Below are 16,726 nucleotides of genomic sequence, written 5' to 3'. Positions count from 1 at the left end.
CGCCGGCCATTGTGAGCAGTAATATGAAAAATCCATAATAAACTGTTACGACGGCGCAATCGGAGTCAAGATCAACCAAGATGGGCCCTACTCGCCAGGCTTTCGCTGTCTTCCTGATCCACTAGCGTACGATGCAGGTAGATGCACTCCCCAAGGTCCATGGTTCCAACAGGTCAGCTTACAAGGTTCTGGGATCTTTCAACCCCAAAGACACAGCCGAAAGAGTCGACTTGCGTCGCGTCTGTTTTGCTGGGATAATAAATACTATGCAAAGCTTCATGTAGTTTCAAAGTACAAGCGAGATGTCCACATGTACGTAGAACAAAGGAAGAAAGGCTTCCTCGCCAATCGTGTTGCTCTGGGAGGCCCGCCAGGCTGCTTCTTGGGGGGGGGGGGTAAATATATGACACAAATGGCGTGTTAACGTATGACTAGAGATCTGTCAGTGCTATTCTGATATGTGATTCAATTCGCGTCTCAAGGTCTGCAGAATGGTGTTGGATCTTTTCCCACAACGGCTTGCCCGAGCATACGATAAGGAGCACATTAGTGGCTTTGCTGGCGCAAAAGGCTAATTCAGCCGTTATAATGCGCTTTGTTGATGAGCGACAAATGGGTCGAAACGGGTAGAGAAAAGCGGACCTGCCATCGTGGAAGAATCGGTATTGAACTCTCGGGCAATGCTTCCTAGATTTCACACTCTTTTTGTGTCGATATTTTGCTGATGCTCTGTTTGTGGTTCGTAGGGAACATAGTCACAGGTAGGGGCTTGGCGAAGGGAATAGCGCGAACTGCAGGATGCATGGTCCTGAATTGAAGTTGGCGGTTGGCTGGTAGTGGTGAGTGGAGGTGTGGGATGATATCCATGTCAGCTCCACGCAGTTCCGAGGCGGCCCGCGTGGCCTGTCCTTGGCCCCATCGCTGATGTGTTGTGGAAGTCAAAGTCGCAGAAAGCGAACGAACGGTCGTACTGTCTTCAAACCCGATGAATTGCGGCTCGACTACTGCCAGAAAGAGTCCCTTACGCTTTGATGCTATTTAGCAGGATGAGGTTTTCAGCGGAATTGGATAAACAGGGTGAACATACACCTCCAGGGGGTGCAGACCATGGCTACTGGACGGGGTTATGGCCTAGGGCTGGCCTGGAGACTTGAACTGGATGGGTAAAATCAAATCAAACCAGTTGGCGGTTGCATCTTGGTGTTTTCCAAGGCTGGGAATAATGGTGGTTGACTGCTCAAGCCGTGGCGCAGGGCCTGGCTACTCTGACCAAGCCGCACTTTCCCCAAGTATCCAATTGCGTGTTGCGTGGTCTTGGTAGTGATGGAGGCAAGTACCATGGAGTCGCTTCCTTGGTAAACAGGCACACTGCAACTGGCAATGGATTTGACCATCGCCATCTTCCCAATACATCAATTGACAAGTCAATCTTGGAAGCTAGCAGTGCCAGACGGAAGATAGCCGATATTGGACCAAAAGTCGGGGGATCTGGAAATTCCAAGCACCTCGCACGTACGCCCAATACAAGATGCGCAAGGCTCAAGCTCGAGCCAACATGCAGACCCAGTGCGTCAAAGACAGATCCGGAGAACATCAGAACAGCAATTTTGGGCTTGATGAAAGACCGAATGACTTACCTATGTCATGGAGGAGAGACTGATCCTCGGCTTGCCATGGCCACGTCCCGTTTTTGAGACCCCGCATCCCTTGGACAGATTTAAAGTATCGAATCGGGCTACGGAGTACCAATGAGTTCATTTGTAAATGCAAGACCAGACTGTCATGGAGCATTGTCAGCGGCATCTTGACCGAGATGGGGCATGATACAATTGTGGTATCCTTGACGTGCTCCCCTAGCCCATGATGCTCATGCCTTGATGCTCATGTTTCGGCCTCTAATGTCTGTCCCGCCTTCGTGCAGAAACAGGGTACGCATCGCATGTTTCCCTCATGCGTGAGCCGCAACGGTTGAAGCCCGAATTGCGACGTGTCTGGAGTTCGAAAGATCAATTGATGCTGGGGATCCAGTACCGGGGGAGGGGAGCTGTGGATTTTAGTTTGTTACTCCGTCTGGAGCGCATGCAGCCAATATTGGACAGTGCGGGACGTGCTGTTTCTTTGTCTGATACGGAGTACTTGAGTGGGGACAGACATCGACGTCGAGCGGTCTTGGTCTGCCTCTCCCGGACATTCTGGAGCCACGAGAGCCAAATATTGACACCTTGGCCACTCTCAGGCCTTCGAAAACAGCAGTTGACAGACACCGCTGGGTTACGGCACAGTATTTCTTACAAAAACTTGACCGGTTGGGCCTCCCATGGTGGTCAACATGTAATATGCGGGCGCATGCGAGGAGCTAGCTATCCTGCAAATATCAATGACCAAAGTGGAGGTGGAATTCAGTGAGAATGGCACAGCCTGCAGTACCTGCATGCGAGAGCTGTTGCTTTATGCTCTCTTCCAGAGGCTCTGGTTGGGCAATTCAAACCCTGATGGTCTCTTTGCTCCCAATGAGAAGTCGTGACATGCACCGGGGCCCTTGAAAGGCTCATCAGTCAAGGTCCAAGGACGACATATTATTATTTTTTTTGTCCTTGGTGCTGCACGACTGCAATATTTCCTGACACAACAACACTGCAATGAAAGTTGGGAGAGACGATATGGACAACTGCAGCTGGTCGCAATGAGTGATCAAATGTTGTCAAGCTTCTTTTCAGCCCCACACCAGATCAAAGCCTCTCAGCATCTGATGCCACGCGGGCAGGTGTCGCGCCGGTTCCAGCCGCAGGCTGTTCAGATGGAGGCTTTCTTCACCGGAATGAGGTCGGCGCCAGTTGGAGTAGTTGGAGAAAATTATGGGGAAAGGCTCCGGCACCAAGGCTTGACCCTGGCTTAGTCTTTTCTTTGCGGAGTTGATGGCGCATTATATGTTAGGCACATAAAATATATGTACAGTCCCCCCCCTAAATGTTTCTTTATACGTGACCTAATAGGGGGGGTAATAACTAATAAAAAATAATTTTATAGGAGAAAGGTAGGTATTAAAAGTACCTAAGATTTCCTAAGATTTTTTTAGTAAGTTAAGGTTTTTATTATAAACCTTATAAGCCTTTTTAATATATTATTACTTAAAATATATAGATTATAAATAGTGTATTACCCCCTACTTATAGCTACTCTATTAGGTTACTCGTATAGAAATATATAAAGGGGGTATTATATATACTCTATACGAACCTATAATACCCCCCCTATATATTTCTACACGAGTAACCTAATAGGGTAGCTATAAGTAGGGGGTAATACACTATTTATAATTTATATATTTTAAGTAGTAATATATTAAAAAGGCTTATAGGGTTTATAATAAAGACCTTAACTTACTAAAAAAATCTTAGGAAATCTTAGGTACTTTTAATACTTATCTTTCTCCTATAAAATTATTTTTTATTGGTTATTACCCCCCCTATTAGGTCACGCATGAAGAAACATTCAGGGGGGGGACTATACATATATCATACAGAGAATTAATAAGAGCGGGCCGGTGGCTGTAATCTCGTAGGCAGAAGTAAGACATGAAAGTTGGTGATGGACCAGTTGAGAAGACAAAGAGGAGCGTCGGGCGAGGACTTGGTGCACAGAGGGCTCATACCAGACACCACCAGACATTTGATGTTTTCCCAAATATATTTGGTCGGTTGGGTGATGGAGACGCACAGAGACATGAAATTCTGGAAGCATCAAGACCGCCAGAGTGTTCCGATCTCGCGTCATATCATTTGTCTCGTTGCTGATGCCTCCGACGTGTTGGGTTGATTGAGATTGACTGCTTCATTTGGACAGGAAAATTGGCAAAGGGCAGCCCTCGACCAGGGCGCAGGGTGAGCATGTCTGTTGCTCGAGGACAAGATTGAAAGGCCAAAAACATCAAAAACCCAATGAGCGCACACGCCCCTCCTCTTGCCGCCGCCAGAAAGACGCCTCCCAAGTGCCCTTAAACGCCCCCCCCTTTCCATGTCCATGGATCCACTGAACGTGCGCATCCCGGTCGTCTGGTCGCTCAACCTCCAGTCCCGTGTCCCATTGTCTGGACTTCGAGATCAAGTCCGGATGGTTCAATCTCGAGAGACCAGTCGACTTCGCGCCGCGCCACGACGGGCTTAGGTCGACCACTAGTTAGATGCAGCTCGAGTAGTAGTTTTGTGCTACTCTAGATACCGTAAACTACCCAGCACTATATGTACATCTCGCGCAGTTATGGAGTAGCCGAGACTGCCTCTCTGCCTCTTGTTGGTTCGTGATGCGCAACTGCACATGCATTCGATTTCTGGACCCTCTCTTCTTCTCCATGCCCATGCATGACATGGTGGAATCGAAGCACCCTCGACGGCAACATCCCGGTAGTCATGGCTGTTTTTGCTCCATCTCGTCTTTATATCTGTCACCTTGTTCCCGGCGCGACATGCAAAGTCGCCCATTGCACCAGTGCCTTCGATGAACCGTATAAGACATACATCAAAACGGATTCACCGAGCCCGTTCTTTTTTTTTCTCTCCCTCTCGTTTCTTGTTGCTTTCATTGTCCGTTCATTTACTGTATCTCTGATATAGGAACCCTTTCCTTCAGCTCGTTTTCCGACTCCGTACATTGTACATTGGTTGCAAAAGAAAAAAAAAAGATTGCTTCCATATACCTTGCCCGTATTAGAGGTCTGTTCATGTCATGGGAAATACACTCCTGTTATTATTCACATCGGTTCCTCCTTTGCAAACAAACCCTGTCGTTTTATTTTGCTCCATATAAAATAATCAAGTGGGCAAGACAAGCAGATCGGTGAAGCTCGGTTGAAGCATTGGCTTGATCAACATCTCTGGCCGTTCGCCTGCTTCGCCGTTCACTTGCTCCTTCCAAGCTGTGAAGACTCGCCTCAGCTCGCCTGTGTGCAGTGATTTCGAGCTCCAAAATCCTATATATTTGGCCGCTCGCGCAAGGCAATTGTTTGTATTTTTTGGTCTTTCTCCTCCAGATTGGATGCTCAGGGATACGAAAACCACTTCGGCAGCGGCAACGGCAACAGCTAAACCTCGGCCTTTGATCACTTCTTTCCACTTCGAGCCCAAGCATCCTGTCAACACTCCCCTGTCTCGGGGTAACTAGTTCGGCATTTACCATGAAATCCTGTTTTTGCGACCTGCCAATGCGCCTTTGTGGTGCACTTGTGCCGTTCCTGCCCTCGTTTGGCTTCTTGAACTCGACCACGTTTTGGGCCTATCTTTTTTGGATCTTGTGGTAGGTCCCTTCCATATGCTGTTTTTCCTGCTCTGAGTCTTCGGTTTATTTTATTTTATTGTACTTTATTCTATTTTTTTTCTGGTTGCAAACATTGAACTGACAACCCGTCATTTCATAGGCTCCATCGCTACGTGAGACTTCTCGTTCACTGCGTGAGTCACTGGACCTACAAGTCGAAGCCCCTTCCCGCCAACCCAAAGTATACGAGCCAGGATGTGACGGTGGTGGTTCCTACAATTCATGACAATCCCGAGGAATTGAAGTCTTCTCTCAACAGCCTTCTCGCCTGCAACCCAGCCTGTCTTTATCTAGTGACGCCCTGCTACAAGTTGGAACCATTGCAAAAGGCGGCAAAGCAACTCAAGTCCAGCAATATTCATGTTCAGGTCCTCTCAAGTACCATCGCAAATAAACGGCAGCAGGTGTGCGAAGCAATTCCTCTTATTAAGACGCCAATCACGGTACTGGCCGATGACGATGTGACATGGCCTAGCAAGATGCTCACCTATCTCCTTGCCCCGTTCGAGGACGACAAGATGGGTGGTGTTGGATCTTGCCAGCGAGTGAAGCGCGTGTGGGATGCACCTTGGTCAACGCGCATTTGGAATTGGCTTGGTGCCGCTTACATTGAACGCCGCAATTTCGAGATTACTGCCACGCATAACATTGACGGAGGAACTTCGTGCATGTCTGGCAGGACTGTGGCGTATCGAACGGAAATATTGCGGAGCCATGATTTTATCCATGAATTCCAGAATGAAAAATGGGGGGAAGGCAATCTCAACACTGACGATGATAACTTTATTACGCGCTGGCTGGTTAAAAATAGGTGGAAGACCTGGATCCAATATGCTCCGGAATGCGAGCTGGAGACTACTCTTGAGAATTGCATGGTGTTGTTTGTCTTACAATGTATTCGCTGGGCTCGCAGCAACTGGAGAAGCAACTGGACCAGTCTGTTCATAGAGGGATATGTTTGGAAGTAAGTCTTTGCTGGATGCCCCTGGTTTTTTAGGGCCTATGCTAACTGCATGTCAATCAATCCAGACAGCAAATGTGGTGTACATATGCGCTTCACATTGCCACCTTCACTTCTCTCGCCTTCCTCGTCGACCCGCTTCTCCTCTTATCGTGTTGGCGGGCCACAGCTGACTGGGACATGGCACAGCGGGAACGCGCATTCTGGGCTCAGTTCATTTTTATGTTCGGCTTTACCAAAGTAGTCAAATTGGTTGGCTTGTTCAAGCGGAATCCCAGTGACATCGTCTTTCTGCCCGTGTCAATTATTTTTGGATACTTCCATGGACTCATTAAGATCTACGCCTTACTTACTCTTCGCACGGTATGTGGGGAAACATTGCTCATCACACTTTCGTTGATCTGGAAGCATAGCTAACCATTATTTGAAGACTACATGGGGCAGTAGACCCGATGGTGACACCAATAACGACTCTCGCTTCCAAAAACGCCCGAAACTTGCCGAGTATGTGGAGTCGCCCAAGTCCAAGGAACACCCAGATCTCACGGCCTCCAGTGCCTCTGGTATCTCCGATGCCTCCAATGTCCACCAGAAGGGATGGTGGCCATACGATGGCAAGTGAGACCAGAGGTTCTGAGAAAAACGCAACTAGGCCGTTAACGATGCGCAAACGCCTTCGTTCTAGAATATTTTGGCATGGTCTAAGAGTCCACAAAGGTGACACAGCTCTGACTTGACAAAACTTTGAGGCTAATCTAATGAAGGACGGATAATATACGCCTGATGATTTTCTTCTCCTATTCCCTGGAAACCCCATATAGCAAATGGTCATGTACTTTCGTGTTTATAAACAGTCTGCAACTCGTTGCCACACTGGGGACATAAGGATTACAGAATTCTGCCTCTGGCAACTTAACTGGCATTTTTAGTTCACCTTTATTTCTTCTTCTATTTCTGTACTCGATAGAAGAGTTCAATCTGGATTTGGCACCACGTTCATCTGCATTTAGCTATGAACTTTTTCTATTTTGTTTTCCTTACGACGGGAGCATGGATCGATGGTCTTTTAGAAGGTTCGGCACAAAAAAGTTCTTGACTTCTTTTTCTTCGATAACGCAATGGTTACGGCACATTAAAAAAAAAGCTTGGGGTATGGGGAAACGACTGTCTTTTTTTGTTATTTCTTTGGTCTGCGTTTGATGGCTATTCTCGACTAGCTATGACGAGAGCAAATTTCACAGTTCTCGTTGAGCATTTTGGTCGTGGAAAGCGTTAGGCTCAGATAAGGGTTTGGGGACATGAGACTCATCAATGGTACCACCTTTTTTCATTCTTCGACGCAAACCATTCGCGTCTGCAACAGGAATATAATCTAATTCTTCAATGAAATCAGCACTTCTTCTGGATACTTTACTCAGCTTGATTGTACTCCACACGTAGATACGATTGTAGCCACAGACCAGCAAAATGATATAGGAGATCATTGGGCAGGCAGTGCGCATGGATGTTCAGATCTCGATGCTGCGTGTGTGTAACACGACCTTAAGTGAAGGCCGGTACTCAGCAGCGCCTGCACCTGTTGCCTTTGTTGCATCCGCTCCAGCTGCAAATGCCAGCATCCGAGTATTCGTGCATGTATGATGGCTTCAGCTTGTGGGCCGAGATGAACGAGGCGCGGGCAAGCAAGCGGAGAGCTTTTCAGCGTTTCGCACAACATTTTGCGTATGTAACGCTGATTCTTGAGGTCGGTTTCAGTCTCCGTCATCAACCAGGCTCCTCCTGTATTATGTGTCGCATAGATACCAACCTGGGAAGGTATGCCGGGGCCTCTCGAATGATGACGTTTGTTACTCCGTACCTAGCATGCTAATACCCGCAACCACAACCACAACCACAACTCAGCTCGACAATAAAGGCAGGCATGAGTATGGGTGATGGGTATTTCCATGGCGCCTAGAAACTCTCGGTGTTCATGCCATTATTTGGAGGGTCAATTTTCATTACGGCCATTGCTTAAGCCCCCGCCGCTGAACTGGCAGCTTCGACACAGCGCGCTCCATACAATGTATAATACATACAATGCAATGCAATCCACACGACTTTGCAAACCAAATAAGACGAGTTGGATCCGAAAAAGGTTGGCGGCAGCCTCCGGGGTCTGTGGGGCCGTGGCCATGGTGCTAGCTAATGCAGGTATGTCGAGACACTCGCTTGTCACGGCCCCAAGAGCTGCACCACATGTTTGTGTGACACTTTCTGCAGGTCGAACCTTGAATTGATGCATGCAGGTGGCTTGCGACACGGGTCTGGCAAAGGTTGCCGGTACATGTGCCGCCATGTGAAGGAAGAATCGAATCGGTTGCTGTGCAAGACTATCATGTTTGAGCCTTGATGCATTGTGCCAAGTGTATATACGGGATGTGGATGGCTGAAACAGACCTTGAAAAACAAAAGACACAATCGAATGAGCATCTCTACTGAAGCAGGTGTTTCGAGCCAAATCAGCTCGTCTTGATCGTGCAGAAGAGTAGATGCAGGTCCACCGCGGGATGGGGAAGAAGAAGGAGAAGAACCACGAGAAGACGGTAATACTATGTACAGGGAACAGCCTACAAGATGCGGCAAGGCAGGCTCCGATCCATGAACAAAACGCCGTGCAAATGGCCCCTGGTGGAATCGAAACCAGTTCGATGGTCGGCGAGCTCTCGCGACGTTGGGGAGAGCGGAGGTGGGTACTTGCACCCTGAGCTCGGAGACAGATGGGGGTGAGGACAAGGGGACTCGTTGACGGGGAATAATAGAGAGACAGTTTGCTGCCCAGATGTCGAGATGTCGAGATGTCGAGACGACGAGATGTGTCTTTCTATTGTGGATGCACACGCCCCCTCCTTCATTGCCCCATGCCCCTTGACCCTTGTCTCTCCCCCTCACCACCAACCTTGCCTCTCCACACCACTTCCGATAAGCCCCCATGTTCCTCTACATGGACTCTATCGAACTCTTTGACTTCCCAGCGCATTTCATTGGCTGGTACTTCCTCCGTACGGAGTACTTCTGGGCCAGTTCCAAGCAAACACGACTCCTCAAGTGCTCATTGGGCTATGCGCCCGCCGGCGGGCATCGGGCTTGGAGAGATGACCCATGCTCCATAATGAATTCTTGCTACTGCCCTATTCCCCCGGCCGTGAGCAAGACAATCAGTTGACATCTTCCGTTGCGGGCTGCGGCTAGCCACAGGTTAGACTGGTCACTGGACTTTTTCGTAAAGGTCACTTGGCCTAACGTTACGACGCTTGATCGCAAATGGCGCCATTACACGATGGTACGTAAGCAGCAAGATTGTTTGGCCACTCCGACCTTTGCCCGCCGTGATGGGCACATCATCCTCATCCACCAAACAGCTACCCCATAATATCTTCACAGTAGTATGTACATTGCTCACAGTATGGAGCACCCTCGTCACCCTCGTCAGCCATCTCAGAACGGGTCATCCCTAGCTCGTTGCCGCTGGGGGAACCTCCACTCTCTGTGCGTTTGCAGCCAGAAGTGGACAATGTCCGTGTGTGCAGAGCAAGACACCATTCGTCGCTGACTTTTTGTCACGACCGGGAAAACACATGATATGGATTCGAATGGTTAGTCGAACAGGGGACAGGGAGCTCTGGCCCGCACTTCCTACAGGCAACAAGCTGTCCAAGCCAAAAAAAAAAAAAATAATATTTAGATCGCCGTCCAATCTATCTCGATTTAATGTCACTTCCGGCGATCTTTCAAATGCGGCATGGTTTGATGCTAGTTGATGCCTGCAACTCAACAGGGCGCTTTGACTGAATCGTTGGCCAGCAGAAGCGCTGGGTAGGCAACAATCTAACGATAAAAAACGGAACCACTCCCCCGCACACAGACTCTGGAGTCTGTTAGGCCGTGTCTCGAGATCATTGTACGTACTCCGTACATGCATTTAATATACAATACGGACTATTAGGTCCGCCTTTGACATTAATAGGGCTTGCTTCTGAGCGAATCTACAGGAAAGCCGATGGCTCGCGTGGCACAATCTCCGCAAGATGCTGAGCCATTTCGTTCCGGGCGAGAAGACGACGTATCATTTTTCATGACCACCTGGTGATTCTGTGGGCCATTTACGCCTCCGAACCAGTACAAGAATGTCAAATCAGCCGCTGGAGGCTGTACTCTCCAGGCTCGGGACGAAGCGAACAAAGCAAACGTTTGATCCCAATTTACTTCCCAAGTAGGAAAGTGGCAACAGAGGCTGCAACCGGATCTGGGGCTATAATCGGCAAAGAAAAAAAGCAAAAACCGAGGAGAATAGCTTTGCTACGGGGTATCCTCGTGAGAGTCTTGATGGAAACGTCCCGAGACATGACAACAACGCAAAGATACCGGAGTCGTTTCTCCTAATCTGCAGGACAATCTGCACCAACTCGGACTATTTATCCAACTCTAGGCCTTTCAGGCTAAATCCTGCTGACGCCAGGGTCCAGATGTCTCTTTGCGCGATTCTTGGCCAGATCGCGATGTGGGGAAGCAGGCCGGTCATGTTAGTACTCCCATACACGCCCTTGAAGACTCGGCCCTATCGTCGCTGACAGAAAGGTGAGCTTGCAGGGATCTACTTGACGTTTTACCGGGCCGTGATTGGAAGAATTGATGGTGGTGCTTTGAAGGCCATAGTGCTTACAATCTCGATTTCACTGTGCCTGGGCGTATCGACGGCAAAGAGCAAACGCTACACACCTATTCTAGGAGCAGCACATCACGACGAGATCGGCTAGGAAATATTGTTGGCTACGTGGTGCGGCCGATTCATGAATTGTTTTTTTAAAAGGCATTCGACAAATCCTCTTTGAGCAAAATGTTGATGCGGTGACGAAACTAGCCCCAATGCTATGACAGAAGCGGTTGGCTGAAACGCCTCGAAACACAGCAGTGGCCAGCCGCGGCAACCGTAGCAGCCGCATTAGCCGCATTGTCAATCTGCCAATTCATTTATCACCTTCTGAGATGAATGACGCCCATCGCAACGCGTTCGGAAGGTGTGAGTACCAGCCGTGAACTTTTGCGGCTCAGCAATGCTTGCGTGAGATAAAAAATGTCTACCCAATATTGTGGAGTACATTGAAGTCACCCACCGTCTCTGGCGGGTTCAGATTCATCGGCTCAGCGGCTTTATAAGGTTGTGAGAGATGATGGGTCGTACACGGTACACCACGATGCAGATGCCCAACAATTTGGCCGATGGAATTCTACAAGAGGAGGGTATTCCTACGGTAGAATCCTACCCATGTCAAGGAGCACAGAGGGATTGTTTGGCCATGCAGAAAAGCATTCCTTTCCCTTCTGGGAATACCTGAGACATATCTATTCTAGCCCGAGGTATGTATGTGCCCTCGGCCCGCGAAGACTCAAAAGCTCTAGAGCTCAAGAGATGTCTCCGCAATAGGGCAACTCAAACACACCCGTAACTAAGTGTTGACTGTGTCACGTCCAGCTCAAGGGCTAGGGCCAGTGCTTGCGAATCTGAAAATCTGTCAGAAACGACAACATGGTCGAGGTGGCGCCGTTCTTGCCATCATTCGATTGGGGTACACCTAGCTCGAAAACATGTCTGATTTGTTTCCTCTTACCCAAACGCAACAGCCGGTTGTCTTGGCACCATAGGTGGGGAAAGGCATCACATGCGAGGGAATCTGGTCCTCCAACCCATCACAGCAAGACATGTTGGCTGCATGCAAACGATATTGGATGCTACCGAATATGAACATGATAAATCACAGTGCTAGACGACGAACCAAAGGCCACAGATGCCGTGCTGGCAACAAAACCGAAGCTCTGCGCGGAGCACATCTGGTACTTGAATACCTACCTAGGTAGGTAGGTATACCAAGTCTGCTTGTCTCGGACCGTATTGGGGGGAACAGCAAACAAAAGGAGGAACCAACGCCTCCATAGGGATATCTGCCAGCGATCAAGTCTGTCTGCCAGCAAGAACACACGAAATTTTGAGCATTTCCAAGCCACGCCAGCATAGCAGTGGGCTTACGTGCTTCCCCCCTCCATGCCAAGGGCCTCATCCCAAGTATTAAGAAATGGAATACTTTACATGCGGTATCATGGGGTACATCGGGCTTGAGTGGCCAGTTCCACCACCGCCCGTGCGTCGTGTATTCTCCATCAACACCCCCTTTCCGAATCGCTTGATCGTGTCGATGGGCTTGTTGGTGTGGCAGGCCCGCACAAGCCCTGCAGAAGTGCATCGTCTTGGAAAAAGCTTGGCCTGACTCTACCCGAAAGAACTCCGATGCATGTAGGCTCAACTTGGTCTCGGGGTTGAGGGGAGAACCCACAAGGACCATGGAGAGAGACCCTACTGCCTGCCACCGATGTGCCGAGATGGATTGGCAAGATGCTGCATGCCGTATAATGCGAGCTGACTAGTGCCCATCCATGCAATTTGGCTGTCCGGAATAGGAGGGTTTGCAATTAGCACCGTGTTCTCGTTCACGGGAAACAGCAATGCTTGAAACACATCCGTGTGCCGGATACGTGTTTGAGTGGCCAGCTAAAGCAATGAGACAAGGCCTCGTGATGAAAATTGTAGATGACACAGATAGGGCTATGGGAAAGGTTCCGTCGTGTATGCCGATATTCTACTCCTCAACACACTCAACACGTCACTTTCGTGTTGGGTGGTATTGCAGAACAGAGATCCGCCGTCCGCTATTGTTCCAGCTCTCCATGAAAAACCAAACTTGTTGAAAAATTTCATAGTGGTGCGACTACCCGTGTCATCTCAATTGGACTAGACGATGAAAGGCATCACAGATGGACAATTTGTGTGACGGAATATTATGTAGGTTTCCCCACACGACGAAGCGGTCAATAGTAACTGAGTAGGTACCTAGGTACGTAGGGTAGTTTTTGAGTGTCCTAACCCTATCCCTTTGATTGTGTTAAGGCTCCAGCGAGGTCACGAGCCCCATAATGCCCATGCTGATAGCGGGTGACCGTAAGGCGACCCGTTAATCGCGTTAGGGCTGTATTAAGTTAAATGTAGTGGCTTGTAAAGCATTGTCTTATGAGTACTCTAATTATCACTTAACTTATTAGTAACTAAATGTACCTTCTTAAATTTAGCATCTCATTGGATATATATCCCTGCAGATACCCGACTGGAGCCTTAACACAACCAAAGGGATATATACGGGTTGGAGACCCTGCGCCTTGCAAGTTTATGTACATACCTTTAGCCAGAATAAGAACCCCGAATTGGATCCACGGCTCCACTACTTGCTTCTCTAAAGGCAGGAAGATAATCTCCATATAGTAGTAATTAGACCCCAAATACCAATTTTGGCCCTCGATATAACAACCCAGGAGCGCCGTCAAGCATCAACCCTAATGCGTGCCGTTCAGCAGGGTGATGCAATCCTGCCCAGCCACACGGCCCCTCCCGCGCCACAGAAACCCCCCAACCACAGCTAGTCATTGGCCAGCTTACGCCCGGTGCAAGACGACAAGTTAACTACCTAGGTAGTTACTACCGAGTTACTCCATCAACTCCGACGAGGCTGAAGGGGGGGCCAGGCAGCAATCCGCAAAGAAAGAAACAGTTCTGTCCTCAATTGCCGTTGCGCGCCACGGCCACCACCACCTTGTCTCCTTTCTCTGAAATGATGTATCTTTAACGCACCGGCGTAATGTCCAGGCAGAGCTACAAACAACACAAGGAGGACTTTGTGTCCAACCTCTCGGGCGGTTCTGTGTCCGAGATAGCTGCCGTCACGGCCGTTGTACCAGTTCGTTTCCTCCGTGCTGCTTTCCGAGCGTGTCCCAGGTTTATTAGCTAAACAAAATCGAAAAAAAATCAGGTTGCTATTCTGCTGTGGTCCGCCCTCCAAGCTCGCCAATCCTTCTTCAGGCCGTACACGCCGCTGTCGTATGCCGTCGACTTTTTCCTCTGCGTGGGCGCATTCCTCCTCGCGACGACGCTCTACGCCAGCACGCCCGCCCTCCTGATTCTCTTCCTACTCGCTCCCGTGGCATCCGTGTACATGCTCCCTGCGCAGACGGCCCGCAAGAAGAAGCCGGTCGTTCCGAAGGATGTCATGAAAGCGGCGCGGCCGCTGGACGTGCTGCCTGTCAAGCCGTTCCTCACGTCGTACCGCGGCGCAATGATGGTGATGACGTGCGTGAGCATACTGGCTGTTGACTTTCGTCTGTTTCCGCGGCGTTTCGCAAAGGTAGAGACGTGGGGGACGAGCCTGATGGACATGGGCGTGGGATCGTTTGTCTTCACGGCCGGCGTGGTCGCCGCGAGGCCCGTCTTGAAGGAACGAGCGTCGGGGAAGAGCATGTCGCTGGTCAAGCGCCTCGTCTACTCGGCCAGGCACTCGGCCCCGCTGCTGGTGCTGGGCGTCATTCGCCTCCTCAGCGTCAAGGGCCTCGACTACGCGGAGCACGTCACCGAGTACGGCGTCCACTGGAACTTCTTCTTCACGCTGGGCTTCCTGCCGCCCTTTGTGGCCGCCTTCCAGGCCGTCCTGCGCTATGTGCCCTCGTACGCGGCGCTCGCTCTCCTCGTCGGCGGCGTGTACGAGGTGCTCCTCGAAAACACGGCGCTGAAGGCGTACATCCTCACCGCGCCGCGGACGGACCTGCTCTCCATGAACCGCGAAGGCATGTTCAGCTTCTTCGGCTACCTGGCCATATTCCTGGCCGGCCAAGACCTGGGCATGTTTATCATCCCGCGCGCCATCAACCCGCGCAGCAACGCCACGCCCGGAACCCAGCGCAACACGCTGCTCATGACCATTGCCGTCTGGGCTGCCATCTGGTCCGCGCTGTACTATCTCTGCACCACCAGCTACTCGTTCGGCCTGGGCCTCGGCGTCTCCCGCCGGCTCGCGAACCTCCCGTACGTGTTGTGGGTGGCGTCCTTCAACACGATCCAGATCTTTGCGTGCTGCCTCATCGACACCGTTTTCTTCCCGGCAACATATAATGCCACCGATGGCAGGACAGAAAGGGAGGCAAATGACTTTGCCACAAGCAGGGTGCTCAAGGCGTTTAACAGGAACGGCCTGGCAGTGTTTTTGGTGGCGAATCTGCTCACGGGGTTGGTGAATATGACGGTCAGGACGTTGGATGTCGGTCCGTCGGTCACGATGGCTGTGCTGTTGGGGTACATGGGTGTTGTGACGGGGTTTGCCGTCCTCTTGGATGTGTACGATGTTTCTATAAAGCTGTGATGGATCGGCGGTGGGTAATTAATCAGTTGGACTGGCGCGTGGATTTCGAGCCGTGGTGGTCGTACGTCTGTCGTGAAGCTACGTTTGACCAACTCGAGAGGGTTGACGCCGTGTTGGAACATGTAGCTCCACCGGATGGTCAGGTGCGGCATTGTTGAAGAACATGGCCCATTTGCTGGTGGCTATGGTTGTACATACTATGGTTTGCGGCATTTCAAATTAACAGTATTGGCACCAGGACACACTCTCCCACAGCTCACTGTCTCCTGAAGGTGAGCTCTCATTCATTCTTCAGGGCCGGGGAGTAGAAAGCAAAGTCTCGTTTCGGCGCTATCTTCTTTGTCTGCAGAGGGGAATAAAATGTCGTTGCTGTCGGCTGCGCAGTGTCAAGTAACACGAGAGGAGAGCAATTCCCAAGACATTGATCCTACGAGAGAGAATTGACTTAAATTCTGTCCTAAGGCTTTAAAATAAGGCCGAAGTATATAAAAACAAGGAGGCCAAATAGACTGTCGTTCTGATGGCGGAAATTAGGCACCAACTTGCCCCTGCGACAACGCAGCAATCTGTAACTACATATGGACGCCTTACACAGCTCCAAATAATCCTGTCTATGCTTGGAACTCCATGACCCGGCGATCCTATAAGGAACAAGGTTGGTAGCACGAGCACTAATCCACGACATGCAATACTCCTGGTCGCCAACGGGCGATGCTCACTAAACTATCCATCTCGAGACATTGCGGTCCCGACTTTACGGCTTCTTATACGAAGCTGTCCTTGAGTACGCTTTTGTTCCAACTCATGTTTCAAAATGGTAGCTATGGTACACACGTGCGCTATCTGTATATCGAGGAATTGCAGCATCGAACCCCGGAGATGAGTTGGATAGTCCTGAGCTTTCCACTCCGCCAACCACTGCACCTCGTAGTCATCTGGGCTGCGAGACAGTACAGTAATGTCCCATCAGTTTACTCAACTAACTGAAGACAAGATACGACTCCAGATATGTGTCAGTTGGTGTTCAACATGGATGCATTGATGACGGATCCCATCGCGAAATGGGGCTACCAACAACAACTGAGGCTCTCATTACACAGATGGCTACACGGGACAAAACAACCCCAAGGCCTTGACCGTGCATCTTCATTTGGTCCAGAAATGGAGGCAATGGTGTCCGATC

General features: G+C 50.0%; 2 protein-coding genes across 3 annotated transcripts; both read left to right on the top strand.

Annotated features, from left to right (window-relative positions):
- Positions 1 to 5,197: 5,197 nt before the first annotated feature.
- GT2_2 (Type 2 glycosyltransferase) lies at positions 5,198 to 8,218 on the top strand (the record flags this gene model as incomplete). Its single annotated transcript, XM_007815404.2, has 4 exons — positions 5,198 to 5,289; positions 5,411 to 6,274; positions 6,340 to 6,634; positions 6,702 to 8,218. The coding sequence occupies 4 exons, from the start codon at positions 5,198 to 5,200 to the stop codon at positions 6,891 to 6,893; spliced, it is 1,443 nt and encodes a 480-aa protein (XP_007813595.2). The 3' UTR covers positions 6,894 to 8,218.
- A 5,412-nt stretch (positions 8,219 to 13,630) lies between these two features.
- GWT1_2 (Glucosaminyl phosphatidylinositol (GlcN-PI) nositol acylation protein) lies at positions 13,631 to 16,459 on the top strand. Of its 2 annotated transcripts, XM_007816531.2 has the most exons (2): positions 13,631 to 14,091; positions 14,164 to 16,459. In XM_007816531.2, exons 1-2 carry the CDS (start codon positions 13,993 to 13,995, stop codon positions 15,541 to 15,543), a joined length of 1,479 nt encoding a protein of 492 aa, XP_007814722.1. In that variant the 5' UTR covers positions 13,631 to 13,992; the 3' UTR covers positions 15,544 to 16,459. The 2 variants fall into 2 exon arrangements, with proteins under 2 accessions (XP_007814722.1, XP_065973349.1); XM_066121732.1 differs by having other exon boundaries at positions 13,847 to 16,459.
- The last annotated feature ends 267 nt before the right edge of the window (positions 16,460 to 16,726 follow it).

The sequence above is a fragment of the Metarhizium acridum genome (assembly GCF_019434415.1).
Source record: "Metarhizium acridum strain ARSEF 324 chromosome Unknown scaffold_568, whole genome shotgun sequence".
Classification (NCBI taxonomy): Eukaryota; Fungi; Ascomycota; class Sordariomycetes; order Hypocreales; family Clavicipitaceae; genus Metarhizium; species Metarhizium acridum.
The sequence above is the reverse complement of the archived record's forward strand: the minus strand, read 5'-3'. Positions and strand labels throughout refer to the sequence as shown.

What these genes read in the sequence shown, in the direction of transcription:
- GWT1_2 (XM_007816531.2), top strand. Translation starts at nt 13,993, where the DNA reads ATGTCCAGGCAGAGCTACAAACAACACAAGGAGGACTTTGTGTCCAAC. An exon ending in CCGTCACGGCCGTTGTACCA is followed by an intron (nt 14,092 to 14,163) that starts GTTCGTTTCCTC and finishes AAAAAAAATCAG; the next exon opens with GTTGCTATTCTGCTGTGGTC.